The 27,388-nt window shown below is 55.4% G+C and overlaps 9 protein-coding genes and 1 non-coding gene across 10 annotated transcripts; 6 read left to right on the top strand and 4 right to left on the bottom strand.

Annotated features, from left to right (window-relative positions):
• Nucleotides 1-563: 563 nt before the first annotated feature.
• K437DRAFT_257421 (uncharacterized protein) lies at nt 564-1,163 on the top strand. The gene is made up of 2 exons (XM_013387010.1): nt 564-896; nt 967-1,163. Exons 1-2 carry the CDS (start codon nt 626-628, stop codon nt 1,155-1,157), a joined length of 462 nt encoding a protein of 153 aa, XP_013242464.1. The 5' UTR covers nt 564-625; the 3' UTR covers nt 1,158-1,163.
• Nucleotides 1,164-4,065: 2,902 nt separating this feature from the next.
• K437DRAFT_257417 (calcium/proton exchanger) lies at nt 4,066-6,217 on the top strand. Its single transcript, XM_013387009.1, has 5 exons — nt 4,066-4,172; nt 4,275-4,438; nt 4,528-5,565; nt 5,659-5,736; nt 5,821-6,217. The coding sequence occupies exons 1-5, from the start codon at nt 4,169-4,171 to the stop codon at nt 5,890-5,892; spliced, it is 1,356 nt and encodes a 451-aa protein (XP_013242463.1). The 5' UTR covers nt 4,066-4,168; the 3' UTR covers nt 5,893-6,217.
• Nucleotides 6,218-6,296: 79 nt separating this feature from the next.
• K437DRAFT_t39 lies at nt 6,297-6,400 on the bottom strand. Its single transcript has one exon. It is a non-coding gene; the product is annotated as a tRNA-Arg (tRNA).
• Nucleotides 6,401-6,594: 194 nt separating this feature from the next.
• On the top strand, nt 6,595-9,574 carry K437DRAFT_257416 (uncharacterized protein). The gene is made up of 2 exons (XM_013387008.1): nt 6,595-7,221; nt 7,315-9,574. Exons 1-2 carry the CDS (start codon nt 6,928-6,930, stop codon nt 9,358-9,360), a joined length of 2,340 nt encoding a protein of 779 aa, XP_013242462.1. The 5' UTR covers nt 6,595-6,927; the 3' UTR covers nt 9,361-9,574.
• Nucleotides 9,575-9,981: 407 nt separating this feature from the next.
• Nucleotides 9,982-11,783, top strand: K437DRAFT_274845 (uncharacterized protein). Its single transcript, XM_013387007.1, has 2 exons — nt 9,982-10,316; nt 10,419-11,783. Exons 1-2 carry the CDS (start codon nt 10,066-10,068, stop codon nt 11,494-11,496), a joined length of 1,329 nt encoding a protein of 442 aa, XP_013242461.1. The 5' UTR covers nt 9,982-10,065; the 3' UTR covers nt 11,497-11,783.
• A 531-nt stretch (nt 11,784-12,314) lies between these two features.
• On the bottom strand, nt 12,315-12,783 carry K437DRAFT_269066 (DASH complex, subunit Dad4; the record flags this gene model as incomplete). The annotated part of the gene is made up of 3 exons (XM_013387006.1): nt 12,315-12,389; nt 12,477-12,620; nt 12,769-12,783. The coding sequence occupies 3 exons, from the start codon at nt 12,781-12,783 to the stop codon at nt 12,315-12,317; spliced, it is 234 nt and encodes a 77-aa protein (XP_013242460.1).
• Nucleotides 12,784-13,357: 574 nt separating this feature from the next.
• Nucleotides 13,358-17,727, top strand: K437DRAFT_274843 (putative SPF1-P-type ATPase). The gene is made up of 5 exons (XM_013387005.1): nt 13,358-13,573; nt 13,646-13,907; nt 13,984-14,487; nt 14,562-17,354; nt 17,448-17,727. Coding segments are annotated over exons 1-5 (3,702 nt in total). The 5' UTR covers nt 13,358-13,571; the 3' UTR covers nt 17,589-17,727.
• On the bottom strand, nt 17,655-18,858 carry K437DRAFT_147393 (uncharacterized protein). The gene is made up of 4 exons (XM_013387004.1): nt 18,678-18,858; nt 18,541-18,588; nt 17,856-18,447; nt 17,655-17,774 (listed from the first exon to the last, which is right to left on the bottom strand). The coding sequence occupies exons 1-4, from the start codon at nt 18,770-18,772 to the stop codon at nt 17,721-17,723; spliced, it is 789 nt and encodes a 262-aa protein (XP_013242458.1). The 5' UTR covers nt 18,773-18,858; the 3' UTR covers nt 17,655-17,720.
• Nucleotides 18,859-19,098: 240 nt separating this feature from the next.
• Nucleotides 19,099-21,814, top strand: K437DRAFT_248334 (uncharacterized protein). Its single transcript, XM_013387003.1, has 3 exons — nt 19,099-19,223; nt 19,293-21,027; nt 21,106-21,814. Exons 1-3 carry the CDS (start codon nt 19,220-19,222, stop codon nt 21,476-21,478), a joined length of 2,112 nt encoding a protein of 703 aa, XP_013242457.1. The 5' UTR covers nt 19,099-19,219; the 3' UTR covers nt 21,479-21,814.
• Nucleotides 21,506-27,229, bottom strand: K437DRAFT_274840 (uncharacterized protein). Its single transcript, XM_013387002.1, has 3 exons — nt 27,102-27,229; nt 23,241-26,998; nt 21,506-23,180 (listed from the first exon to the last, which is right to left on the bottom strand). Exons 2-3 carry the CDS (start codon nt 26,872-26,874, stop codon nt 21,571-21,573), a joined length of 5,244 nt encoding a protein of 1,747 aa, XP_013242456.1. The 5' UTR covers nt 26,875-26,998; nt 27,102-27,229; the 3' UTR covers nt 21,506-21,570.
• Between the last annotated feature and the right edge of the window lie 159 nt (nt 27,230-27,388).

Below are 27,388 nucleotides of genomic sequence, written 5' to 3'. Positions count from 1 at the left end.
TTGCTTGGCCTGCCCAGCTGTGATCTTTGTCTCGCCAATGACCAGCGAACGGGACGACAACCTGGGGAAGGGGTGGTCACGCGTCCAGCTTGAATTTGATGAAGCGGCTCTCACTTCTCCATCCTGTAGTCTGTCACCGCCTGTTTCGAGAGGTGCTGTTTGTGTCTGAATATGCACTCCGCTCCTGCATCGTGACGAACCCCAGGAGAGCCATATGTACAGACCCAAAAATCGATGGGTGGGCACATGTACGTTCGTATGTGGGCAGCGGTCGACGCAGAGCCGCCGCTGCCACCCCCACGCCAAGCGCGGCTGTACAGTGCACCCACACTGCAGGCCGCCGGGCAAGACTACTCGTCTGCAAGGTGCACTGCGGCGCTCTTCCGAGTTCCCTTCGCTTGGGTCACACACACGTGTCGCGCGCGCAGGCGAGCGATAGGGTGCGACACCACACCACACCCCGCGTCCACAGCGCCAATGCCCGCGCCCATCACCAAGCATCAAAAAGGATTACATTCAGACTGTGAAAGTGCTCTCATGCTGCCCGCGTGCCGTGGAAGTGCCTGAATGCGACCAGCGAAAAGGGTGACGTTGGTTGGCGCTCAGCTGGAGACACTGCGGACGCATGGTCGTCGAGGCGAGCATCGGGTGCATCGACGCGGCACGCCAGCTCCCCAGCGCGGGGCAGGGCCAGAGCACTGCAACGGCGCACTGCACGACGTCACCCCCCTTGGTGCCAAACCAAGACTGCAAGTCAGCTCTGGTGAGCAGCGCATCAGCTGTGGCCTGCAGCGTGTGCAGCATCGGAGGCAGCGGGATGGAACATAGCGGGGGAGGCAGTGACGTAAGTTGTACCAAGGCGAAGAGTGCGAATGGGATGATGATGTTTCATAGACGTGAGTGAGTGGCGTTGGCTGGCTTCACTTTCCAAGCCAAGTCTTAGACGCTAATTTCCATGAGGAAAAGACTATGGCAATCGCAATGGCCCTCCGCCCCTGAAACCAGACGAGCTTTCACCAGCTAGGAACACAGTGGTGAGTGTTGCACGGGACCCTGGCTATGTCGTTGCTGGCCAAACGCGCTTCCCAGACGATATCTCCGACTTCGGGTGTCCGCATCATCCCAGTAGTGTCGGGTGCACGAAGTTTCCATGCTAGCTCTTTATTGCGCAAAGGAATCATTGACTTGTTCATGCGGAGATATTCATGCACTTCTTCTTTCTTCGGCGTTTTTTCCTAGTCCTCGAGTGCCTGTCTCTCTGGCCATCGCTTGTCTCTCTAGCCATCGTGTTCATTCAATGTTCTCTTTGCACTCTGATCTTTTTTGGACATCGATGAGCCAGTGGAGGCCCACCTTGTCCTGAAATCGATATTGACGTCCGCGTATGCGATTATGAAGGAAACGGATCGCAATCGCTTGCTAGAGTGAGTCCGAGGGTGCAACTGATCGGCTGAGGAGGGAACTGAGATAGAAGCTGCCTTGGAAAGTGTAGATTCGCTAATCAAGTACCCTTTATGATAATGGATAGAAGACCATATGATCATACACACGGTCCTGTACAAACAATGAGCTTGACCTTTCTGTGATGATCAGGGGTATATGTGGCCATGAGGAGGTCTCACTGATTCCGTTCCATAAATTTCCCATCTCACAGTCTGATTCGCCCGCGTTTCCTTATGTGTCATACCTAAAGATCAATTCGGGATTGTGGGAGTCGGCAGCCAGGCAGATCAAGTATGCAGATGAAGCACGTGAGAACAGGTAGAGCGCGTAGCAAGGGGGAGAGATATTCAGCCCCACGCAATAACGAGGTTGTAGTCTCACAGAGTATATCTTTCGCTTCCTGGATGAGAATTACGCTTTTTAGCCCCATCCTAGCTTCCCACTACCTGTGACTGAAGGGGCATAATATTAACAATTTCTTCAACGTTGGTAATGCTCAGAGGGTTACAAACCCCATCCTCCGCATCACACCTGGTGGACTCTCACACGTCGAATCGTTATGGACGTCACACTTTAGTAGGGAGAGTGGCACTGTTGCACATGTAATTTATTTTCCAGACACTATTTTTATATTATGTAATAAATAATTGCACCATCAAAATGTGGGGACGACTGTACGTTCCGTTCTAGACGGCTTGCAGCGTTGCACGTTTGGATGGATATCGAAGTATTGCTTGCTTCACTGGACCAGGGAGGAGCTCAAACCAGGTACAACATACTAGTGCAACCATGGGCACGCCTGTTGCACATGCAACTAGCACCGAACGTCCAGAGAGGCAGACACCTTGCAGCACCTTACCGGGGTGCATCTAGAAAGGCGACGAGCAGCGATTGCCGATTGGTACCTTGTTGCAATGTTGATATTTTGTGGTACTTGCTCTTCGATGCCCGTGATATACTACCAGGACCCTACTGGTGTCGATTCATGTGCATTGTGTACGCTAGAAGACGACGAGAAGATGCGAAGCATCCTGCTCGCTCATCGTACATCAAGCGGTATGCACTGATAGCCTGATGTGGTGGACGGATGGGTCACTTTGGATATTGATATATTAATGGGACAATCGAGGTAGCTATCATCCCTCTCAGCAAGCCGGTGCCGCACTAGGACTACCTTGCGCAGCTTTCCATTGCTCTCAGACACCAAGACACTCGGAACTTTGGTATTCCTTCGCCCTAGGCTGTAGTGGTGTCATGGTGACTGACAGTGACTCGCGTCGATCAAGTCAATGAAAGAGAAAGGCTCATGAACAATCGTCGCTTGTGTGGAGCATGTTGAAATATGATGTAGAGTCGAGTAGGCTGATGCGCCTTGTGTCCAAGCGCCTTGTTGGGCTCATTTATTTGGATACTTCAGAACCAAGGCACTTTAGTCGACATTCCGGCGCTTTCGCCTTTCTGACTTGGGCTATATTGCGCCTCTTACTCAAAAGGGGGTGTACATGTACATTAATTCCAGCGTATTAATGGACTAGTCGGAAAGCCTTCCTTCTCATCCTCCTCCGGGCGGAAGCCATCGGAGTACATGATCTAGTCGGCGGCCGTAGGGCCATTTGGATACGAGGATATCGACTTCGTCGTCGCCGCGATTCGACTCCTCATCGAAGCGTTTATGAGCAGCCGTGTGCGCGTCAGGCAGCAGAATCGTTATCTGTATCTAATGCTTGTTACTCGTGTATCTGATTCCACTGAAGGCCTCTTTGCGGCTGATCACGTTTCCATTGGTTGAGATACGTGTTTTTGCCCAATCTGTGAAGCGTTTGATATAAGTCTCGGCTAGTTGGCGCGGCTTCTTGTCGCTTGGAAGCACGCGGGGGAATGTCGATCCCGGCGCCGTATGTACATCCGCTCGTAGCTTGCCGAAAGTATGAGCTAAAGATACGATGATCCTCGCCGCAAGCCACCGCGCAGCGCCCTTGGCCCGGCAAATAACCCAGCAGCATCAATATTTGCTGCTTTCACTCCTGAATGAGCTACCGTATACGTAATTTTTGGACCCTATAAATACACACTTTCGTGGAATGTATCAAATGCAAAGCGGTCATGTTCAGCAGCAGCCGCAATCGTCCTTCTCTTCCCGCTCCTCTGGCGATCATGCAGATTGCAGCTGCCACCAGGATCACAGTGATGTGATAGAGCTTAATAGGCAACCACTCCCTCCATCCGGGGCCATTTGCTGCATTGTTTTGGTCAGACAATCTGTGCTCGACCTTGCCGCCACTTGCGCTCGACCTTCAAAAGAACAAGTTCTTTGCCTTCAGCAAGCATCTAACTCTGGTACCATAAGCCGTGGTACCAGCAGGTTGCAGGCTTTGTATTGCACACAGCGAGCGGAATTCCAAGCCATGATATGTATCAATTGACGACCATGGGTTCCGAGTTCCGAGTCCCGCCTACGCCACCCATATTTCGACGGCTGGGCGCAGCTTTATGGAGTTCAGGGTGGCACAGCATTGTAAGAGCCAAAAGTCTTGGCTGCCACAGATCCCATCCTCTAGTCATGATAGATAGTCATTACACGAAGTCATATATCGACTCTTGCAATCTTGCCCACCATCCTCCATTCCATCAGCCAAGGTCGCTTCGACTTCCTCTATATACGCATCCATAAGCTTCAAACGTGCTGGCGACCGTCTGCACGACCAGAACGCACCCCAACTGCGGCATGAGTGAGTAAGGGTAGCAGAGACGAAGCCAGCGGATGCAACCGTGTCCTTGTCACTGATCGCAAGTGCGTGCCCGGTATCTCTTTCTTGCTTCTGCCTGATCAGCTTCCCATAACAGCAATGGGCTCGGAGAGCGTCAACCGCTTCTGATAAACCATTCCGACCTCCCTGCACCAGTTGATTTTTCCGGCAGGCCCAGCAATGCAGCTGATGCCAACTACAGCGTCCACGTCGACGCGGAACGTGGAGACGAAGGTCTGCCCTTACATGTGCGCGGTCCAAGGCATAGAAAGCGCGGCTCAGGCTATGAGCACTATCGCTGACATTTGAACTTTGCTGAAACTTCTCTCATGCGTAGCGCCCCACATCCTACCCCGCCCGCGCGCAACACTACCTGAGCGGACCGTCGAATGAGCCCAACTTTGCGACATCGTTTAGGTGGTTCTTGACTTCGTCCTGGCTCAATGTCCTGCTCGTCTTTGTCCCGCTTGGGATCGTTGCCGAGCACCTCGGATGGTCCGCAGCAGCGATCTTCTCGCTCAATTTCATCGCCATCGTGCCGCTCGCTAAGCTGCTCGGTGACGCGACGGAGCAGGCATCGTTGAAGCTAGGTCAGACGCTTGGCGGCCTAATGAATGCGACATTTGGCAACGCCGTCGAACTTATCGTTGGCATAGTCGCTCTCACCCAGGGCCAGCTGCGGATCGTGCAGACTTCGCTGATTGGGTCTATCTTGTCCAACATCCTGCTCGTCCTGGGCATGGCCTTTGTCGCGGGTGGCATATGTCGCAAGGAGAGCACGTTCCAGCAGACTGCTGCGCAGGCCTCAGGCAGCATCCTCATGTTGGGCGGAATCACCGTTGTAATTCCTGCGGCGTACCAAGGGTCCGTTCGCTCTGCCGAATTTTTCACCACCGGATCGCTGACCCCGGACAAGCAGACCGAAGCAGGGTTGTTGTTCATCTCGCGCGGCACGTCGATCATTCTGCTGCTTGTCTACACTCTGTACCTCTTCTTCCAACTCAAGACGCACGCGTTCTTGTTCGAGGCGCAGGAGGAGGAAGAAGAGGAGGAAGAGGAGGAAGCCAAGATGACACCAGTCGCAGCGATGCTCGGCTTGCTGATAGTGACGATTGTCACTAGTTTTAATGCCGACTACCTCGTCGGCGCCATCGACGAGGTCGCGAGCGAGTACCACATCCCCAAGAGCTTCATCGGTACGATCTTGCTGCCAATCGTCGGGAACGCTGCAGAGCATGTCACATCGGTGTGGATGGCTGCAAAGAACAAGATGGAAATCGCGCTTGGCGTTGCGGTGGGATCGTCGATTCAGATTGCCATCGGCGTCATTCCTGCGCTCGTCATCGTTGGATGGATAATCGACCAGCCCCTTACAGTGAGTCTCATCTTATCAGCGGCTTGATCTTGGGCGATCGCGGCGGCTTGTAAACTGACGCTCTACGCTCTTCATCTCTCTGCTTGTACGCAGCTCTACTTCCAATCCTTCGAGACAGTCATTCTTGTTGCGAGCGTTGTGCTTGCAAACTGCCTCATTCAAGATGGAAAGGTGCATCGATCGGCCCTTGGACCATTGTTCTTCCTTCAGTTCGCCTTTACTAACGTTTCCTTTCCCGCGTCCCTCCTACTCCAGAGCAATTACATTGAAGGGTTCATGCTCTGCGCACTGTACCTGGTCGCCGCCCTCGCTTTCTGGGTCAACTGAGGCATGCCATGGTAACAACTTCGCAATATTCAACTCAACAAGTTCGCCGACAATCCCTTTCCGCTTCGCAACGGACATGATCAAAAACGCGTCGTTGACGGGCTGCAGATTGCGAAATATGGAAGCGAGCTTATACACACGCATCGCTGTGGAGCAAAAATCGATATTTATGCGTCTCGACGATGCATGTATAGTCGGATCTCGGTGCAAAGGAATAATGGGCAAAATGGTCATTGATAACAATGACAGCTAGCACCGAGCGCTGATCTTCATGTACGCATTACCAGAATGTGTGAAGAACATGGTGACGTAGTGGCTATTGATGAGCCTCTGTTGAGAGGCAAAAATTAAACATTGGTAACACTGCAAGTGTGAGTCGCGAAACCGCTCGCAGCAAAAAAAAGCGACCACAGCCGGGGTCGAACCGACGACATTTACCAGTCACCTCCAGGCTCACTGTTACGTGAGGCAGTCGGAAAGTAACACTCTACCACTGAGCTATGCGGCCATTATCAGACGGACATAATGATTTCATTAAGATCCTTTGTATCATTTCCCACACAATTTCAGCCGGTTCCCCGAGAGACCCGCTTGTCTCTCCACTTTTCTTGGCGGCGCGCGTGGCGTTTGCTCGCCGCGGCCCCGTGTGCAGTCTTTGGAGAACCTTGGCAACTATGTTGATGATTGCGAGACATTGGCCTGGTCGGATGTTGCGACGGGCAGACATCAGATGACGAGAGCCTCGTTTGCGGTGTGCCTAGTAGTTGGAAGCTGCATGGTTAGCCTCCACGCTCAGTTGTGCACGAGCATGGGAGCTTCATGCTCGCCTATGACCCCCCAACACTGACGGCTCAGCGGCCGCCATCGTCATTCGGGCTTGATTGGGGCACCACCCACCATCACTGCCCTCTTCACCGCTTCCAGTAGAGGGGGCGTCCGACTCTTCCACTTTCACGCCATCTCGCGTGGGACCACGGACGCAACCTAATAGGCACGGCCGGCTGGTCAGCTGTCTGGCCGCGGTCGATTTGCACCATGGCGTCGTCCTGCTCGTCCTGGCGCCAAATCTTTCCTTCCGGCGTCCCCAAGGCCCGTTCGCGTTCGTTCAGCCTGCTCAATTCGCTTCCAGTGGACTTGCAGATCCACTTGCTCTCTTTCCTCTGGATCAAATCCATCACCAAGACGCTTGCACGTGTCAACCGCTACTGGGCCTACCTTGTCGACGACTATGTCCGCAATCGCATCTTGTACCATGTCAAGCAGAGCGGTAGTCAAGAGAGTAGAGGGACGGCGGAAGTCCTGGACAGATGGTTCAATGTACAGTTGCTGGTGGGTCGCGAGTATCATAGGGTTTGGTATGGGTCATATCTTAGCAACTCGCTTCACCAGCTGACGCTGATACGCATTCGTTCAACCTTCCAGTTTGAAGCACAGCGACCGATCGACACAACATCCATCAAGCATACCCTCTACTTTTCTCACTTTAGCATCACCAACAGCCTTCCTGCGCCGACCTCATGTGGGCGAATGGCCACCGTCCCTGAGTTTGCCAGCAGCAGCGGGGGCAGTCGTGGGGTGTACACGACCTTGGCCAACTTCTCGTTCGTCCAGCCTGCTGTGGACGCGCGCTTTGCCTCGCAAGAGCTCCCGCCTTTCACACCGTTGTCGCCGATGCTAAGCACCTCGCACGGCAGCTTCCGATCCAAGTTCCACACACTTGGTACAGACGGTATCGTCAACGCCGAGCAGCCCGCTGCAGCCGGATCCGTCTACAACTTGTCCAGCGAGCCGGCCCAGCGGACTCGTCCCGTCGAGCACCTGAGCTCGATTATCGACACAAACGCCAACACTCTGCCCGTATACAACAGGAAGATATCGTCCTCTTCGGGATGTTCCGTGTCTACGGATGGGAACGGGTCGCTGCAAGAGTCGCGCAGGGGTCGCTCCGACAGCGTTCGAGACAACGGATTTATCATTGTCTCTGGCCCGCTCTTTATGCAGGACGAAAGTCGGACAGAAAACCAGATATCCACGACGATGACAACCAACACGAGTATCACATCTTCAACCACGATCACCACCCCGACCAGCTCCTGCCCACCCGCCGCTTTCGAGACTGCGCCATTCCCCTTTCTGCAGAGCACCTTTGGCACGCGTGCGGCAGCTACCGCCCCTGCACGTTCGTCGATGCGTGCCCGCGCTGCCTCTGCGGCAAGTAGTGACGGACGCCTGGCTAGCCCGCCAAGGTACCGGCACACGCTTGGCGCCTCGTTCGGCCAGGGCATCGAGGCGTACGGCTCTGCGCTTGACATCCCTGCCAGCTCCGCAGCATCAATGGACATGAGCCGTGCCTTTTTTCAGAGCAGGTCCAGAAGCGGCTCTGGAGCGACTGCGGGGACCATGTCGCCTCTGCGCGAACAGCACAAGCAGCAGCGCAAGATCCCAAGGCGGCTCAAGCCAGCGTACGCGTTTCAACTCGACCCGCTCGATTCGTTCGAGACGTGGATCCTCACACTGAGCATTCATCGGACGGACTACGACCTGACGCCGCCGTTTGTTTTGGCGCGCGCCAAATTGGCACAAGACTTTGACGGGGGACAAGCAGACGGCAACAATGCGCCGCCTTTCGCGTTCAACCAGCCGTTTTGGACAGAACGCAGGATGGTCGAAGGCTTGGAGAGGGTATACAGAGAGTGGTTCCGGCCGCCGAATGGATGCTCCCCTGACATCGACAGCCTGCTCAGCTCTGACAAGCACGATACCAGGCTGAGCGCCTCCGCTTCCTCCCCTACAGGCAACGACAATCACAAGACTCCGTCCTCCGCGCGGCTGCGCGCGCGTCTGTACCAGATGGATATGACCGAGGAGGAGCGTGCCGAAATACTCCCACCGCTGCGCATGCTCGAGGTGGACAACAAGCCGTCTTGCACGCTGTCGATTCAGCCGCACCCATGCGAGAAGTTTACTGAGCACCCCGCGCTCTCTGGCTCGAGCGGCAGCCACTCGTGGCTGAGCTACTCGTCTTTTGGTGCGCAATACGGCCCGGGAAGCGGTATGGGCTTCACAGCTGCCGGAGGACCGGGAGGCTATAGCTACGGATCTGGATCCGGCAGCTACGCCAGCCTTGGCTGGGCTGGCGGCGCGGATAAGGTTGAATTCACATTCCACTGCGAGGAGATGCGCATCAACGCCGCGCGCCTCTTTTCCGCATTGGAAGTGCTCGAACAGGAGCTCGCCATCAAGAAGCACCAAGCCCGCACGCAGGCTGCGCGCGCCACGGCAGCAGCAGCTGCGACTGCACAGGCGGCAGGCCAAGCAGGCAAAGGGGGAACGGGTGGCGCCATTTCTCCCGAGGAGTGGGCCTTGATGCGCCTCTCCGGTCCACGCTCTCTGTGCCGTCGGTTCCTCGATGCGCCCATGGATGGCGATACGGTCATCGTTTCCACAGGCTTCCTTTTTAACCCCTGACCACTGGTGCAAAAGCCGTCCCAAAACAAGACCCTATACTTCTATCTCATTGGCTTTGGCAGGTTCGCTGAATGTAACATGGTTGTATGGTATCATGTGTATTAACGCCAACATCTTGTACTTGTAGAATGCCAGTCGTCGGCGTGTATCTTAGCGACCTCATGAGTTGTGTTCGCACACTCATGATCAATGATTTATGACACTGCATCAAGGAAGAAATTATTTCGGGCTGCCTGGTCTCTTTGCAAAGTCATGGCGCTTTCACGCCATCGTGGAGTCGTACAACCTCTTGTGCTTTACCCATAGCGCGGGGTAGATTATGTGCAGATCGTGGTTATATCCATGCACTTGGGCCTTAGTCCATTGGGCCCAGTCCGCTGTCCGACCCCATTGCGAATGTAGGACAAGCTCGATTCTGAGAGGACGCGCCACGCGGCGCCAATCTAGTGAGAACTGAGCAGAACAATTTCTGAAAGGGTTGATAGCGGTACTCAAAAAGGCATTACGTAAGCATGCCCAAATTTTTTGATGACAACCTCATCCCACACTCCACAGGCTACAGCGTGCAGGACGACTTGTAAGCTTGACACTGGGCGACGTCCATCACCAGCACGACGACAGGAGAAAGGGTCGTACTCTTTGGAAGCTCGCACGCACCAAGTGGGATTACATTGTATCGCATCGCCCCTAGCGCTTTCTTCCATCATGCCGCGCAGCATCAAGTTCTCCGACGACGGCTCTGTTCCCGCCGACGCTGCGGTCACTGCAACATCCAGCCTTGGTGGTAGCAGCCGAAGAGGATCCTATGCAGTCAATCTGCCGGCCGCAAACGTCCGAGTTGGCGATGACGTGGAGGATGATGAAGACGAAGACGATGCTCCTGTAGAAGAGAGCGTGTCGAGCGGGAGGCAGCAAGTGTCTCAGCAGGACTCTAGGCGCAAGCAGGTGGTCAAGGAGTGGGTTTGGATAGCTGCTCTCGTCCACAATCTATGCGCGATTGAATCTGAACCTCGGCTTGTCTTTTCCATCTTGTCGTACTTCAACTTATTTCTGTTTAGAGCCAACCTCAAGCGAAAAAGAGCAGAAGATGCACGCGCTGCTTCCAAACAGGCGAAGCAACTGCAAAAAGCCCAGAAGAAAGAGGCCGCCGTCAAAAACAAGGAACACACCAAGGGGAAAGCCAAAGCTGTAGCTTCAGAAGAAGGAGAGAAGGAAGCCTTTGACATTGAGGAGGACAAGCTCGATGCTGATTTGGATGGCGACGGGGGCGATGAAACTGCAGAGGCTCCGTCATCATCACGCTTAGACCCCTCACTTTTCGCTGCAGCATTTGCACGACAAGCGGAGTTATTCGGCGCGTCCTCCGATGCACCGATTTCCAAGCTGGCCAAATCAGCTTTGAAGCAAGGCTCCTCCTTTTCCGCTTCAGGATCCCATTCTGTCAATACCGCGGCACGATCGATGGATCCCGTCGTGGAAGCTCGGCGCCGAGCGGCCAGGCGCCAGAGGATCCAGGATGCTAAAGCGGGCATCGTACGCGGGCACGATGGAAAGCCAATGAAGCGTCTTGCAGACGGACGTACTGTTGTGCGGGCTCTTGGCGCCACTTCTACTCCTCTTGAGTGCGAAACGTTCTCCACAACAGGAAATAACATTACTCTATTCGACCACGACACTACGCCGCAGGACAGAGAGGATGAGCCGATGGAAGAAGGCTTGTATGATGAGAATGCCACGTCTGCATCATCACTTGACCCGCTGCAAAGCAAGCCAAACGCACGCGCTCGCGCCTTCCTCAAGAGAAATCTGAAGCGCAAAGGCGGCGTCCTCGAAGATCATCCGGCTGCGGCAAGCAGGATGGGAGGCCTTGGCAAACATAGAGCGGGGCCACGCAAGACAATCGACGATCCACTCGGTCTAGAAGACCCGTTCCTGATGAAAGGCGGCGCGTACGCCTCACAAGGTGGGCACGCCAAGCTGACGGGTGCGGCGCCGAGAAACGCGGCGGGCAAGTTGCGGATGCAGACAGCACAGCGAGGGAGGCACGGCGGCGGCCGCGTGGATGCCAAAAGCGCTGTCCTCAAAGGTTCGGTCATTGGGAGATCCGCCTGGGGCGGGTTTGTCAGAGGGGCTTGATGAGGCACGCAATGCTGTCGGGAGCCACTTGATGAGACAACTGATTAGAGGAGAGTTCGAAAAATATAGGCACGCATTTTTGAAGATGCCATCGCTCTCATTGGACAATATTAAAGTACATAAGCATTCCCTCCCTTCTCGCCTTCCAAGGCAGCACTGACATGCCCTATGAGCCTCTGCTGCACCTGGCGGACACGCTCCAAGTATCCTGGCTCGCCTCGGTGGGACTATAGGTAGTCACTATGTAAAATGTCCCTTTCCGCCCTGGATTGGGCTTGCGCAGTGCTGTGATGGTAGATAGCGATGCAAGGCCCGTCCTGCTTCCTGCTGAATGGATGCACGCCTGGTGAGAATAGCTATTTCGTGTGCTACTACGGATGCTATAAGCCGAGAGAGCATATAGCCAATCTATATGGCCTGGAGGCAGCGCGTGGATTGATTATGGCGAATGTTTCCGCGTGCGCTAGCGCAGGGTTCTATTGAGTGTGCAGCACGACGAGCCGCGCACGGCTAGTCTTGCATGAAAGTGGGCGCACCTGCCCTGCCCTTCGCTACTGCTGCATACGTCGCGGCATAATTCATCATCGAGCCGGTTTTTCGGCGCAGTCGAGCAGCTTGCCAACCCTGAGGCCATGATGAGGACAACGACAAGAGGTCGGCGTCGAGGCAATAAGGGATGAACTTAGCTATTTCTTCGCGCGCCATAGCACGCCCCCGCATCAGACCGGTGTAGTCTAACAGCTTGTGGAAGGCTGCAAGGTCGAAAGCCTGCAGCGACGCGTGCCACCTTCTCTTGAAGAGCCAAGCAAATAGAGAGGCTAGTTACCGGCATCCTTGCCTGCCTCGCCGCCCTCTTCAAGCGTTTGCAGGTTGAACGCGACATTTTGACGATACTATGTGTGCACCAGTCGAGGAATACATGATTTGATCAGCTTCACACATGGATCACCCAGCAGTTCTCCTGCACTGTGCACACTCACCGACTCCCAGAGGTTGGAAGCGATGACGGTGTTCTGGTTGTGCAAGTTGATTTGCTGCACGGAGCGTGACACCTCCTCAAGTGACTGGTTGAGAACGTCGACGTTGCGGATGATACGCTCAAGGACGATCACGTGGCGCTCTTCCTACAGCAAGTATCGGGTGCATCCATGTACGTGGTACAAACAAAGACGGGCCAAGGTGGAAACGGGTGCGAAACAAGGAATGGGAGGCAAAAGTGGAAAAATCAGCTCGCGCTCGAACGAAACAGGCGACCTCTGCTTTCCGACTTACGTGTGGGTTGTTCATGGCAGACAGAGCGATGGAGGTTGCGCGTGCAAGCAGTAGCAGATGTGTCTCTCTGTAGGTCAATGCGGTCGTGGTGCTCAACGGGGAACATTGGAATGAAGGACACGATGAACTTGTGTTGTTCAATCATCAAGAATGCTTAAGCTTGTGGGTACTGCGCGCTCGCGACGCGTTCCGATGACTTGGCGTTCCACGGATATTTTGCGAGAAAGGCTGCTGAAATGGCAGTGCCTCCCTTGAATTACAAAGCAAATAGATAGCAAGGACTTGATGACTATTCGTGAGTAACTCCGGGTTGTCTCCGGGATGTCACTGAAACGAAGGTTGTTTTCTGACCATTGTCTGGTGATCTGGGCTCTTTCGGGGCCATCCTCGGCAAAACTTGGCCAACAATTATTGCGGCTGTCGTGGACACTCTCTGCGGTTCCGCCTCTCTTTGTATAGTTTTGGGCGTGCAGCTGCAGTGGCGGCTCAGAGTTCCACCTGGAAGAAGCTTCGCGGCCTTCACAGCTTCATCGGCTGGTTGGTGGGGGAGAGCCACACACTGAACTACACCATCACCTTCCACGTTTGCCTTCCGAGGAACAGGCATCATCGCGGCCCGTAACAGCACATAGTAATAGGATACGCTGAACTTCGGACGGGTCAGAGCACGGGGTCTAGATTGAGAAGCGCAACCAGTGCTGCTGTTGGCCGAGACTTGGATAGCAACTTCCCCCAGGCGAGTTTGCCAGTGCGATTGGTCGGTCACTCCGTCCAACTCAGTCATAACCGACTTCGCAGCCAGCATGTGAGTTCTTTACGACTACTCTATGTCTGGTATAACGTTAACTCTGATAATCTCTTCTTCATGGGTGGACAGGTCCGGCATCGCAATTCAATCTCCGGATATCGCTTCCATCACGCTGCACAAACGTGTACCGCTCATCTGGCACCTGTACGGCATTCCATGTCTCTCCCTCTACCCACTCTACCTCTACACATACTTTGCCAAGTACGATGAGTGGGTCAAATCGGAGGAGTGGACTTTCATCTACACTCTTGGCCTCTTTGGCGGCCACGCGCTGAGCTTCCTCGTCACAAGATGGAGCATCAAGGCCAAAGCACTGATTACCTGCCGCAGCGTGAGTTTGCAACGCACCACATGAAGGTCAAGAGGGCGGTAGAACTTATATTCGTGCTCCTGCTGCATTTTTTCAGGCATCTTCCTTGAAGGAAGCTGAGGTTGTGCGAGTGATTCCAATTGCGCACAAGGGCGAAGGCGAGCTCGTGCCACTCAAACGAGTCACCCGAACAGGCTCACCGGACGAGATCAGCTTCACCTACCAAGCCGACAAATACATCTACACGCTGCCAGACGAGAAAGCTTCCATCACCGGCGTGCTCGTCTCGCCGCTCATATCTGAACCCACCTTCCGCCGCCTGCCGTATCCGCCAGACAGCGCACCCGTGCTGCAGCAGTTCCAGGGAAGCACGGGTCTTACGACGGATGCACAGGTCCAGCAGGCGCTCGACACATACGGAAACAACACGTTCAATATCCCTGTCCCGACTTTCATTGGTCTGTTTGCAGAGCATGCTGTCGCGCCGTTCTTTGTCTTTCAGGTCTTTTGTGTCGGGCTCTGGCTGCTTGACGAGTACTGGTTCTATTCGCTTTTCACGCTGTTCATGCTTGTCGTATTCGAGTGCACCGTGGTATTCCAGGTGCGTACCTCTAACCAATCATTTGCATCCCGTCTCCCATACTGATAGCTTCATGTGCATCTTTTTCTGCACAGCGCTTGCGAACACTAAACGAGTTCCGGTCGATGTCCATCAAGCCATTCCAGGTCTGGACGTACCGCGCTAGCAAATGGGTAGAGGTCTCCACATCTGACCTCCTGCCGGGTGATTTTGTCTCTGTTGTGCGCTCCAAGGAAGACTCTGCAACGCCCTGTGACTTGTTATTGCTCTCCGGCTCTGCGATCGTTAACGAGGCCATGCTGTCAGGAGAGTCGACCCCTTTGCTCAAGGAAAGCATCGAGTTGCGCGATGGGTCCGACAAGCTGGACATTAACGGCGCAGACAGGAACAACGTCGTCTTTGGAGGCACCAAGGTTTTGCAGACAAATGCGCCGGACGCTGCAGCAGGCAGCAAGTATGCTAGTCTCGCCGCCCCGGATGGTGGTGCGCTTGGCGTTGTGCTTCGCACTGGCTTTGGCACAACGCAGGGTCAGCTCATCCGCCTAATGGTTTTCACCAACGAGGGCCGTGTCTCGGCTAACAACATCGAGTCGTTTGTTTTCATCGCTTTTCTCCTCGTTTTTGCCATTGCTGCCAGCGCTTACGTCTGGATCAAGGGAAACGAAATGGGGAGGCCAAAGGGAAAGCTTCTGCTCGACTGTGTGCTCATCATCACTTCCGTCGTCCCGCCCGAGCTGCCTATGGAACTCTCCATGGCCGTCAACACCGCACTCATGGCCCTCGCCAAGGTCGCCATCTTCTGCACTGAGCCCTTCCGCATCCCTTACGCGGGCCGTGTCGACGTCTGCTGCTTCGACAAGACGGGTACCATCACGGGCGAAGATCTGGTCGTGCAGGGCATCGCGCAAGTAGGCACAAAGTCCCCGGAGCATCTGCATGCGGTCAAGGATAGCGACAAGGATACGACGCTGACCCTCGCAGCGGCACATGCCCTCGTTTTGCTTGAAGACGGCGTCGTGGGAGACCCGATGGAGAAGACGACCCTCGAGGCACTCGACTGGAAGCTGAATAAGGGGGATGTCCTGAACCCATCGGTCATCAAGAACTCGCCGCACAAATACCAGGTGCAGATTCGCAGGCGCTTCCAGTTCAGCTCGGCCCTTAAGCGCATGTCGACGGTTAGCTTCGTGTCGGACCCCAGTGGCAACCAACGCAGAATGCTCGTAGCAGTCAAAGGTGCGCCTGAGACGCTCAAGGGCATGTACTCAAACCTTCCGGCTGGCTATGATGAGACCTACAAAAGCTTCACACGGCGCGGAAGTCGTGTGCTCGCGCTCGGCTACAAGTACTTGGATGGTGTCACGCCAAATGCGGACACAATCAACAATCTAACCAGGGAAAGCGTCGAAGCTGGCCTCCAGTTTGCTGGGTTCCTCATCTTCCACTGCCCTCTCAAGCCTGATGCAGTCGCTTCGCTCAAGCAACTACACGACTCGTCCCACCGTTGCATTATGATCACCGGCGACAACCCACTCACGGCGGTGCACGTCGCAAGCGAAGTTGAGATTGTCGACAGGGAGACGCTCATCCTCGACGTGCGCGAAGGTGCCACCAGCGAGACGGATCTCGTCTGGCGGAGTGTGGACGAAAAGATCAGCATTCCCGTCAACCCTGAGGCGCCCATCGACACGAGCCTCTTCGACAAGTACGATATTTGCATGACCGGCGTCGCTCTCAAACAGTACCAAGAGAGGCCAGAGGCTTGGAAAGACTTGATCGAGAACACTTGGGTCTACGCGCGCGTTTCTCCTAGTCAGAAGGAGTTCATTCTCGAGTCCTTCCGCAAGCTTGGGTACATCACCCTCATGGCCGGAGATGGCACCAATGATGTCGGTGCATTGAAAGCCGCCAACGTTGGAATCGCCCTACTCGACGGTACACCGGAGGACTTGGTGAAGATAGCAGAGCACCAGAAGAACGAGCGCATGAAGAAGGTCTACGAATCGCAGCTTAGTCTCACGTCGCGCTTCGGGCAGCCGCCTCCTCCGGTTCCGCCGCAGCTCAAGGCTCTTTACCCTGACCTGGAGAAGGCACGGGACGCAGCGCTCGCGAACCTCCAAAGTGAACGTCGCAACAATCCTTCTGCCAAATTCGACTTTTCCTCCATCACCTCGCAAATGGCTGACCTCGACGAAGACGGTCCTCCACAAATTCGCCTGGGAGATGCCAGTGTCGCAGCACCCTTTACGAGCAAGCTTGGACACGTCAACGCCATCGTTAACATCATTAGGCAGGGGCGCTGCACGCTCGTCGCTTTTACGCAGATGCACAAGATTCTCGCGCTCAATTGTCTCATCCAGGCGTACTCTCTCTCAGTCCTTTACCTCGATGGAATCAAGTATGGCGACTACCAGGTGACGATCAACGGCATGCTAATGAGTGTGTGCTTCCTCTGCATCTCGCGCGCCAAGCCGATGGAGAAGCTGAGCGCGCAACGACCGCTTGCGCGCGTGCTCAGCGCTTACGTCTTTATTTCTGTCCTGCTTCAATTCGCACTGCATGTGGCCACGACGCACTATCTAACGCTGCTCGTTCCCGAGTACGAGTCGCCCGAATCAATTGATCTTGAGGCGAAATTCAACCCGTCGCTCCTGAACTCGGCCATCTTCCTCATCGGCTTGAGCCAGCAAGTCAACACGTTCTCCGTGAACTACATCGGCCACCCTCACCGAGAATCGCTCCGACAAAATCAGTACCTCTACTATGGTTTGCTCTCCTGCTTCGGTGTCGCATTTGCCGGCGCGACGGAGTTTATGCCAGAGATGAACGAATGGCTGCAGCTCGTCAAGCTTCCGGGCGCTTTCCAGGTCCGCCTTGTCACGCTCATGGTACGTTGCATTCGTTACCGCAGCATTGACGCTTTGCCGCTGATTTTGCGCACGTCTCACTGTTTTGCTTTCCTTCCCCCTCTCTATGTGCAGGTCGTTGACTTTGTGGGGTGCTACATCATCGAGTGGACCATCAAGGCTATCTTTGCTGACCAGCAACCCAAGGACCTCATCACAAAGCGCAGAGAACGCATGTACGAACGGCGGAAGGCCGAGCTCGAGAAAGTGGCGTGAGTTGCCGGTGTTACCCAGAATCAACAGCGTCTTCAGACAAGGATCTATAGAGAGCACCTTTATCCTTGGTAATTAAGATTGCCGCGTAACCCCTGCGGGTGTAATAGAACACATTACCTGAAAGATAGCGGTCTATGATAATCGCTTGAAACTTATGGTCGTGGTTGTGGACCCGGTCTGACCCCCCTGAAAAGAGCAACAAGTTCTTGGTCTGTGAGCTTATGCTCGATTGTGCTAGCCACTGAAGCGTTGACACTGTGCACTCACAAATGAAAACTTGGCTGTTGGGACGAAGTCTTTCACTTCGAAGCCAGCTTTTGAATTAGCAAACTTGGCTGTGAGCTCCTGTTCGGTAAAATTGCAGCTGGTGATGAGGAAGATGCCGCCTGCTTTGGTAAGGGACTTGACCGCGCGTAAATATAGGTCGACGGGTAGAGCGCCATTGATTAGCTGCGATGATAATGCAATGGCATCATAGGTCCCTTTGTCGCAGACCAGGTCCCAACCCGCTGGAGAGCCAGAATTGCGCAATGCATCGACTGCTTTTGCGTCGAGCAGGTCGAGAACTTCAAACGCCACCTCTTGATAACTCTGGTCCTGCTCCTCCGCTGCCTTTCTCATGCCTATCGATTTCGCGAGACTGATTGACCCTGCAGAATAGTCAACACCTTTCATGCGGCTCGCTGACAGCGCAGTCTCCGCGTCGCCTTCCAGGAGCGCGAAGAGCATGTGTCCATTGCCGGTGCCCAAGTCGAGAACGGACAACTCGCTGGCCGCCGGTTCTTCATGCTCTTCTTGGCGCTGTTCGAGGTAGCGTTGGATATACCGTACCATTCGATCGACAGAGTCTTCTCCGAACCTATTCTTTTTCCGAAGTGAGGGAGAAGGTGCTTTATTAGGAAAAAGCTGACCTCATGCGTGATTGACCCGCTGCCAGGCATTAATGGCTCACCACACCTCGCCTTCATCACCAAAATCATTAAAGTTCTTTACTTCCCGCCTAGAAACAGTTTGAAAGAGAATTTTACGGTGTTTTGAGTTTAGTTGAGCTTCGGATACCTGCCCAGAGGCAACGGAAGTGCAACGCACGCATAAACTTCATCCCAGTGCGCTTTCGTACCGAGCCTTGATTCTGGGAGACTCGTGCTAGCTGCCGCTCCATCGTCCCTGTCGGTGTTCGCCATTGTGCAAGTTGGACGCGATTGCTCTTGCTTCTAAGCCGCTTTCGACAAGAATGACGCCACTGTGACTCTTAGGTGAGCTCAGAATCCAAGGAAGAGCCAATCCCGATTTTCAATCCTCGCGGCCAACGTGAGAAAGAGACAACAGGATCAATTGAGCTTTCAAGACTGAGTCGTCAGTAGTCAAAAGCTAAGAAAAGAGTCCTCACGGCAACGTAATTGGTGACTCGGCGTGTATATGCGGCGCCGTCACGTGACCGCACTTGCCTCTTTAGCTGTCGAGTACTAAAAGTTACTTCTGTCTTGGGATGTTCTAGTCGCTGGACAAGGCAAGTTGTGGTCTTAGGTGGTCTTATAGCATGCATCGGTTCTAGCAACCACGGCGGCAGTTTCGAGGTAGCTAAGCGGTTGGATCAGATCACGGACGTGCACGCGTGGCAGAATAGTAAGATGTGTGAGCAAGGTCGAAGTTAGCGAGCTATCCGTCAACGCTTTCGACTGACATATTTCATCGGTCTCGTAGCGGCACCATTTTCCTTCAACTTTGGCGGCAACGCTGGAGGGACTGGTACGAACAGTAGTGCAAATGGCGCCGCTGGAGTGAACAAGCCTACAGGCTTCTCCTTTGGCGCCCCTACAGCTGGACAGGCTACAGGGGCTGCGACCGGCGGCAGTCTCTTTGGCCAGCCAGGCTCTACTGCAACAAGCGCGACTGGCGGTCTCTTTGGGACTTCTGCTTCATCTGGTCCATCCACAACGCCGGCCAGTAGTGGTCTGTTCAGCTCTGCGAATGCACCGACCGGGACGAACACCTCTTCAGCGGCTTCGGGGACATCCACACCAGCTTCGAAGCCAACTGTCAGCTTCGGAGGGTTCGGAGCGAGCTCATCCACTACGCCAGCTTCAAACCCTCCTTCGAATCCATTCGGAGCAGCTACAGGCGGGGGCCTGTTTGGACAGTCATCAATAGCTTCATCTGCAACACAGCCTCAAGATGCGAACAAACTCGCGACTGCGACTGCAGTTGGATCACTGTTCGGTGGAGGTGCAGCAGCAGGAGCAGCCAAGCCTGGCGCATTCTCTTTCGGATCCGCAACCGCCCCTGCGGCATCAAAGCCGGCTGAGGGCACAGCTTCTGTTCCCCCTACCTCCACACCCGCTGCAGCACCCGCCCCTACGGGCGCCATGTCTTTCCTTCTAAACAAGCCAGCTTCGGGAGACTCGTCTGCTGCAAAACCATCGACCTTCAGCTTCGGGGCCCCTCCTTCCTCAAGTGCAGCTGCTACACCTGCGGCAAATGCTGCGCCAGCATCATCGACGCCCGCAGCCGCCGCTTTGGGCGGGTTTTCCTTCGCGCCCAAGCCAGCCACCACTTCGGCGCCGGCGGCGAGCGCGCCAGCAGGCACGACGGCTTCCGTGGCACCGACGCCGACGCCGGCACCGGCACCTGCAACCTCAGGCACAGGCGCAGCAAAGCCGGCAAGTATGTTTTCTTTTGGAGCATCATCAGCTGCATCAGCAGCATCCACTTCAGCATCTAAGCCCGTCGAAGCTCTAGCAGCTGGATCTGCAGTCCCAGCTTCCAAACCGACGTTTGCGTTCGGCCAGCCTGCTGCTGCATTGCCAGAGGCAGCATCAGCGGGTGCATCTACGACAGTTTCAAACTCTGGTCCTACATCTGCAAGTGCCGCTTCGACCGCACCTGGGCTCAGTGCTCTGGCTGGATTCGCGAGTAAGCCGGCCGGCGCAACTGCCACATCAACCACTGCACCTGCTGCCGGGGCCGCTCCACCTGCCACAATCACAGCTGCACCCGTTGCGAAAGCACCAGGTGCCGCCGCAGCGCCAACTGCTCAGTCTGCACCTGTGACAGCGCCCGCACCCTCTTTTTTGCGCGGCAGGAGCATGGAGGAGATCGTGAACCGCTTTACGACCGAGCTCGATTCATCCCTGAAAGAATTCACTCGCCAGGCTGTCGAGATTGCAACCTGGGATCGTGTCCTGCTGCAAGGCGGCGACGAGATCGGCAAGCTGACTAAGGAGCTCATATCTGCTGAAGAACAGCAGATGCGCATCGAGCAGAGCCTGGATTACATCGAGCAGGAGCAGCGCGAGCTTGCGGAGATGCTAGATCAGTATGAGAATCAAGTCGGCTCCATAATTGAAAGCTCAACTCATCCGAGCTGGTCTTCAGCTTCTCTATCCCGGAGGCCCCACAGTATCGAGACGGGTGCAGCAGATGCAGAGCGCGAAAGGGCGTGAGTCTTGGCTTCTTTATCACTTGACGAATACCACGCTTCGAGTAGACTGCTCATTTGCCCTTCCTTCCCTTGTAGATACGCGCTCGCCGAATCACTCAACGCTCAGCTGGATGAAACATCGCGCGACCTCCGCTCGATGATCATCGAGGTCAACGAGCTGACGGGGCCGACAACCACTTCGCATGTTTCGCGCGGCGTCGGGCCAGGTGCGCTCAAAGGCAGTGCTGGCGCAGACACGAACGAAGACCCAGTCGCGCAGATTGTCGCGATTCTCAACGCCCACCTTGGCAGTCTCAAGTGGATCGACGAGACGACTGACTCACTCAAGGAGAAGTTGGAGTCACTCCGAAGGGGTCAGACGCCGCAACCTTCAGGTGCTGCAGCCCGCCCGGGGCAACGGGAATTTTACGGCCGCGCATCCACGGCTCGTCCGAGCGTGCGGTTTTGATCGGGTGTAGTACCAAGCCGAAATGATAGCGCTGGATATGAATGCATACAGAGCAGAGATGCGATACATGAAAATTAGATCCAGTGCGTGACTCAGCCAGAGGGCATGGAGGGGAAGGGCCCGCTCAAGCGATTCGGGTTCTTGGCGACTTTGACCGTTCCTTCCGGTAACTCCGAGCTGTGCATCCGAGGACTCCGAATGGTCGCGTTCTTTTCCACCGAGGAAGGCGTCGACGCCTGCGTCTGGACTGTGGTCTGCTCCATGGCTGCTTGCAACAGCTTCAAGTCGTCAAGGTGCGCCTCACACTTGGCCTTTGTAACTTGTAGATACGCAATCAAGGAAGGCATCGCCTCTGGCCGCATCGCCAGCTTTTTGTACACCGAAGAATCTTTTTCTGAGACGACAGCTGTAGCAGACGGCCTCCGTGCTGGCGGTGGTATAGAAGTAGTAGCATGGCTAGTGTCAAACGCTGAACTAGGAGATTGTTGCCCCAAGATTGAAAACGAGCGTCGATGCGGCTTGCTGGTGCCGCATTCTTGCTCTCCTGAATCCGGCAGCGCGATGGGCTGCTTACGCGGGGACTGCAGGGTCGAAGGTGCTTTTCCTACCACAGGCGGTGAAATTGGACGCGAAGCAGGGTTCCCATGGCCACCGCTGCCCCCGAAGGAAAAGAGGCGACGGCGAACATTATGAAATGCTTCTTCCGTCGACGATCGACGGCCGCCTGTAGATGTCGGAATTGGTGCTTCGACCGAAGGCGACGGTGCATCCTTCGAAATACGCAAGATTTGCGACAGGCGTCGCGATGGCTTGCTTTCATTGGCTCCACGCCCCGATGAAGCCGCTCTACCCATCTTGAGGTGTGAAGCGGGCAGTGACCATTGTGTGCGATCCGCCGCATCCCCTCCAATAGACTCGGTCGACACCATAGCATTCTTGCTTCCGTATGGCACTTGCGGAACAGGTTCTGCTGCGGTTGCTGAGACACGGAAAGACTTGAGCAACTCCTTCAGCCCGGATAGGCCTCCTCGGCTCGCAGATTTTAAACGGCCGCGAGAGCCTTTACTGATGGAACCTTGCTGGAATGACTCGGTAGATATTGCCGCAGTCGAACTGATGTACGGGGTTGTCGATCGGCTTTGCGCCTTGGCTGTAGAGTCGAGTGTCAACTCGGCAGATTGGTTTGGCTCAACGAATGAAAGAAGGGCGGGCGATGGCAGAGGGTGACATGACGTAGACATTGAGTTTGAACTCATCTGCGTGATGTTAGAGGACCGGCGCATTCCGCTAGCTGTGGGAGCTTCACCGGATAGCATCGCTGTCAAAATGTCCAACTCTCGCTCAGCAGACACGACACGGGATCCACCACGTTGGCTGCCTCGATCCGACGCGTGCAAAGATGCGGAGTCTACTTCGGAGCTCTGGCCACTGACCGATCTGTACGAGCGACGACGCGAACCGCCATCAAAGGTGATGCGCCGCTCTCGCATCTGAGCGATCGATTCAGAGTGACTGACCGTCATCGCCGTCACTCGATCATCCTCAACGCTCTTTCCCTCTGCCAGACTGATGAGGACATCTGCACACTCCCACCAGGACGCAGTGGCTGCTTCGGTGCGGTCAATGTCCAGGGACAGTAGCCCTGACGCAAGCGGCAATGTGTCCAGCAGGGCCTTGTGCCGAATCTGTAAAATCTTCAGGTCTGCAATCCGAACATGTCAGCTTTGTTGGACCCATACATTGGCAGATTCAGCAGACTCACCCTCGATCCCTTGCGCGAAGTTCCGGACGAACCCAATGTTGGTGCGGAGCCCTTGCTGAGCCTGACTGATGCGCTTGGGAATTCTCAGGTCCCCCAGACTGTTGCGCCGGACGAACGTCTCGCTCTGCGACTTGATACCCATGCCAGGCCGTTCCATCTCTCGCGCATTTGCCTGCGCTTCATTGTGGCTGCTACCACTGCCGCCTGTGGTGCTGTCCTTGAGTGCACTCTGCGTCTTCCTGGCTCGCAAAGGCGATTTCGGCCCAGGCAGTGCAGGCGCAAAGGCTTGTTCTGTTGATGATTTACGTATCTGTATTGTCGCAAGCGAGTCGGAAGTGGCGAGTGTGCGCTCCGCTTCTTGAGTCGAACTTCGACGCCTCGCGCTTTCCTGCAGCTGGTCCTTCGGCAAGAGTCCACGATCGCCCACGGCTATTGGCGCCTGCGCGTGGTGAGAATCGAAACTCGTGGCGTACACAGATGCATCTGAGCTTTTCTCGCTCCCGCTGCCTTTCCGCATTGCCGCGAAGCGCCTCGGTCCAGCTGCAGTCGTCGCTCGTTCTTCTATTGGGATTGGAGACGCACTGCCATGCGTGTAGCTGGAGCTTAGATCGGACGGGCCTCCCTGGCTGGACTGTGTGTGATAACTGGACGAACCGTCGGAAGGCTTGGATTCATGGCCTGCGTAGATGATGCGAGATTTCGATACTGCCAGCCGTGGAGGCGGAAGAACTTCACTGCAACCGAGCATTGATACCTTAGAGGAACGCTCGTTGCCATAACTGCTCGGTTGCCCAGACCACACTTGCAGTAAGGGCTCTTCCATAGCCCTATGACTTGGTATTGCCGCATTGACAGAGACAGAGGGTCCAGCACTGCTGTTCCCGGGAACGAGCACTCCCATCGTTGCCGACGATGCGTCATCTTCGCTCACACTTGCCAGCGATAGCGAAGAAGACGATGCGAGCGTATTGCCTTGCACCGGTGAGCTCTCCGCCTGCAAACGCGAAAACGCTCGTGGGAAGCCGAACGCCAGTGATAAACTGCTCTGTGTGCGCTTGTGTTTCTTCCTTTTCCCTTTATCTTCGCGTGATGCTGCTGTGATCGCAGCTACCGCGGTGCCGCCATCCGGACCGGCGGGCGGCGTTGAAGACGCTGGTAGACCTGGTAAGTCAAACGATGCCGAAGGGCCGCGGCCCTGTATGCGCCATCCCGACGAAGCTGCCAGATGTTCCAAATTGGCAGACTTCGGCAAGGCTGAAGGATCAGGGCTAGGCTCGCGCTTGGTAATCGATGAACGAAAAGGGTTCCAATTCTGTCTGCCAGAAAGCTTCTTTGCTTGCTTCTGCTCCATCTGCACCTCCTCGGCCAAGTTGACTGCCGGAGCAACAGAGACGAGCGGTGTATCATCGAGAAACGGAAAGACAGCGTTTGAAGAGCGGTCATGTGGCGGTGTCGAAGGAAACTGGATCGCTGCGACAGAGGGTACGCTCCTACCTTCTTTCTTATTGTATTTAGGCAACGATGCGCCGCGCTGGCGTGCAGGTGTCACCACGGCCGAAGGAGGCGATATCGTGGATGCAGCAGAACCAGCAATTGCAGCGGCTTTAGGTGTGGAGGATGCTTGAGCGAAGGGTTTGCCGCCATTACCAGGGACGCCATTTCGCTCGCCGCGTAGTCCTTCGAGCAGGGAACGCTGATTAGGCCGCTCCAATTCGTTGTCGGATGTGGCTATGCGCGAGCTTGCGGCGATGGCAGCAGCGGCAGACTTCTCTTCTCCTTCCGTCTCAGTGTCTGTGTCCTCTCCATCATCATATCGTCCAGATTCTTTCGCATCGGCGGCACTGGCAATGGCCCACCGCTTGACATCCTTCTCTAGACTGCGTGTGGACGACATGGACCCCGAAGCGGAAAGCGCAGGTCCTGACAGATCTGTGAATCCACTGGCAACAGAGTCCTCGTCTGAAAACCTCTTCTCCATCACGAGTGAACCTGCAAGCGCAGCAGCACTGGTCGCTGCACTCGTCCCGCCGCCAGAGCTCGGATGCATCTGAACCTCGTTCCCTCGCAAAGTCCTCGACGAGCGCGACGGCACGATCCTCGGCGTATACCCTGGGGGCCGACCTGGGCTCTCGGTGGCCAAGCTTTCTCTCCGAAACACCGGTAAAGCCGAGGGTGATGGGCTAATGGTGTCCATGAGGAATTCTGCGTCCCAATTCTCGTCCTCTCCATCCAATCCTGCACTTCCATTTGCGATATACTCTTCTCCGTCACGGCTGGCTGCGAGCGGCGCGTGGATCACTTCAGTGGAACGGAAAGAGGTTGCACCTGAAAGTTCCTGCGCAATGCGACTGTTGTCCTGTCGCGAATGCTTTGGGCTTACACCTCCAGGACTGCCATCCATATCATCGGCGGCACGCCTTTGCCCCACATCTAGGGGCAAGTCTGGGACGCCAAACGTAAGATACCGTCGCCTCCGACGCGGAGAACCTCCGGCCAACGCCGCCTGCCGTCCGTATTCGCGGCGATCGTCTACAGCTAGGTCCTCGTATTCAGCGTCGCCGAACAGGAAATCTTCATCCCAGCTTTCACTCTCTTTCGCTTTACCCTTCCGGAGCAGCGGAGAAGCCGACATGTATACGGGTTCTGGCCTGATGCCTGTCGACGAAGTGCTTCCGGGGTCAATGGAAGCGCTCGTCATGGGCGAGGTGGGTGTTCGTAAGTGATGCGGCGAAACTGAGGACGCGTGCGCACAACCGCCGCCACTGCTGCTTGCGCTCCGCCCTCGACTCATGCTGATACGACTGCTGCTGGCGCTTCCCGTGCTTGCGCTAAACCCGCTGCGGCTGCCGCTTGGAGTCGTTCCGGTGCCAGATATGCCTGATGATGACGCGGTTGTACTCGTCGTGACCGACGATGAACCACTTGTTACACGGCCAACGTGTGACGCGTAGACTCTTTGCTGATGCTGCTGCGGCTGCTTTCGATGGCTGTGACTGTGACTGTAAATATGGCCTTGAGAGTCAGACAGGGCAGAAGAGGCATGCGGTCGATGACTGCCGCGAAGCTGACCGAATCCAGATGACCTTCCCTCCATCTCGTCTTGCGAAGGCGAAGTAGATACCGATGTCGACGGCGATGGTGATGGTGAGGGTGAGGGTGATGGCGAAGGTGATTGCGACCGCGAGCCTCTGAATACGATGCGATACTTGTCTGGTACTTGCGGTCGTTTAGTCGGAGAAGACTGTGGAGACGGCTTGATAGCGAGCTCCGGGTACTCCATCGCCATACGAAAGGCTGAGCCAGGTCCGAAAGTCAATATGCTAGGCTCTTGCTGATCCGGTGTACGTGGACGTGTCCGTGAGGAAGGTGGTGAGGTTATTGATGCTAGCGCCTGATGATGCCATTGTGCTTCGACTGCTCGGCCATCGCTCGCCATTTTGCCTGGGGCAGACCGCCTCGGACCTGCTCTATTCGGCCGTGGAAGCACAGGGCCAAGACTGCTCGCAGCAGACATCTCGGCTCCGAAGCTCGAGGTTGGCGTCCTTCCTGCACCGAACAAAAACCCTGGAGGATCAAAGCCGCGTCGACTCTTCGAAGACGACCCTTCCGCCTGTCGCATCGGGCGATCATCCATGGCTAGTTGGGTGGATTGGGCCAGCCCGGTTGATCAGCTCCGGAGTCATCGATATGAGCATGAATGCATCAATAGCAATGTGCAACTAGTATGCTGAGCGCCCAAATCAAGCTAACTGTACGATCTGATTGATACACTTGTTGGGAGATGTCAGCAGCCCAAGTCAGAGGTGCGAGCGGCGGACCCCGATCGTGCGCGCCAACATCGGCAGCAAACAGCTCACTCACCTATCGACCCGTTGCCTGCGCCAATGCAAATATGAGAAACCGATGTTCCGAAGAAGAAATGACACACGTCCAGGTTGCTTCTTCTGTTGCACGGCAGAAGATGAGGAGGCGGTCTCAGCCATGTGCTGTGCCCTGTGCTATACGGAAGAGCATGTTGTGATCAGGGCAAGCTCTGCCCCGGAAAAGGATGCTAAGTGTGCACAACATCGCACCGTTTTCTGGGCGGGTGCCACGGATCGCGTGGTGCGCTTGCTCTCGGCCGGGCCGGTTTCCTCATCTCTCCCTAC

Source organism: Tilletiaria anomala, assembly GCF_000711695.1.
Source record: "Tilletiaria anomala UBC 951 chromosome Unknown K437scaffold_59, whole genome shotgun sequence".
Lineage (NCBI taxonomy): Eukaryota > Fungi > Basidiomycota > Exobasidiomycetes > Georgefischeriales > Tilletiariaceae > Tilletiaria > Tilletiaria anomala.
Note: the sequence above shows the minus strand (reverse complement) of the source record. Positions and strands in the feature narration are given on the sequence as shown.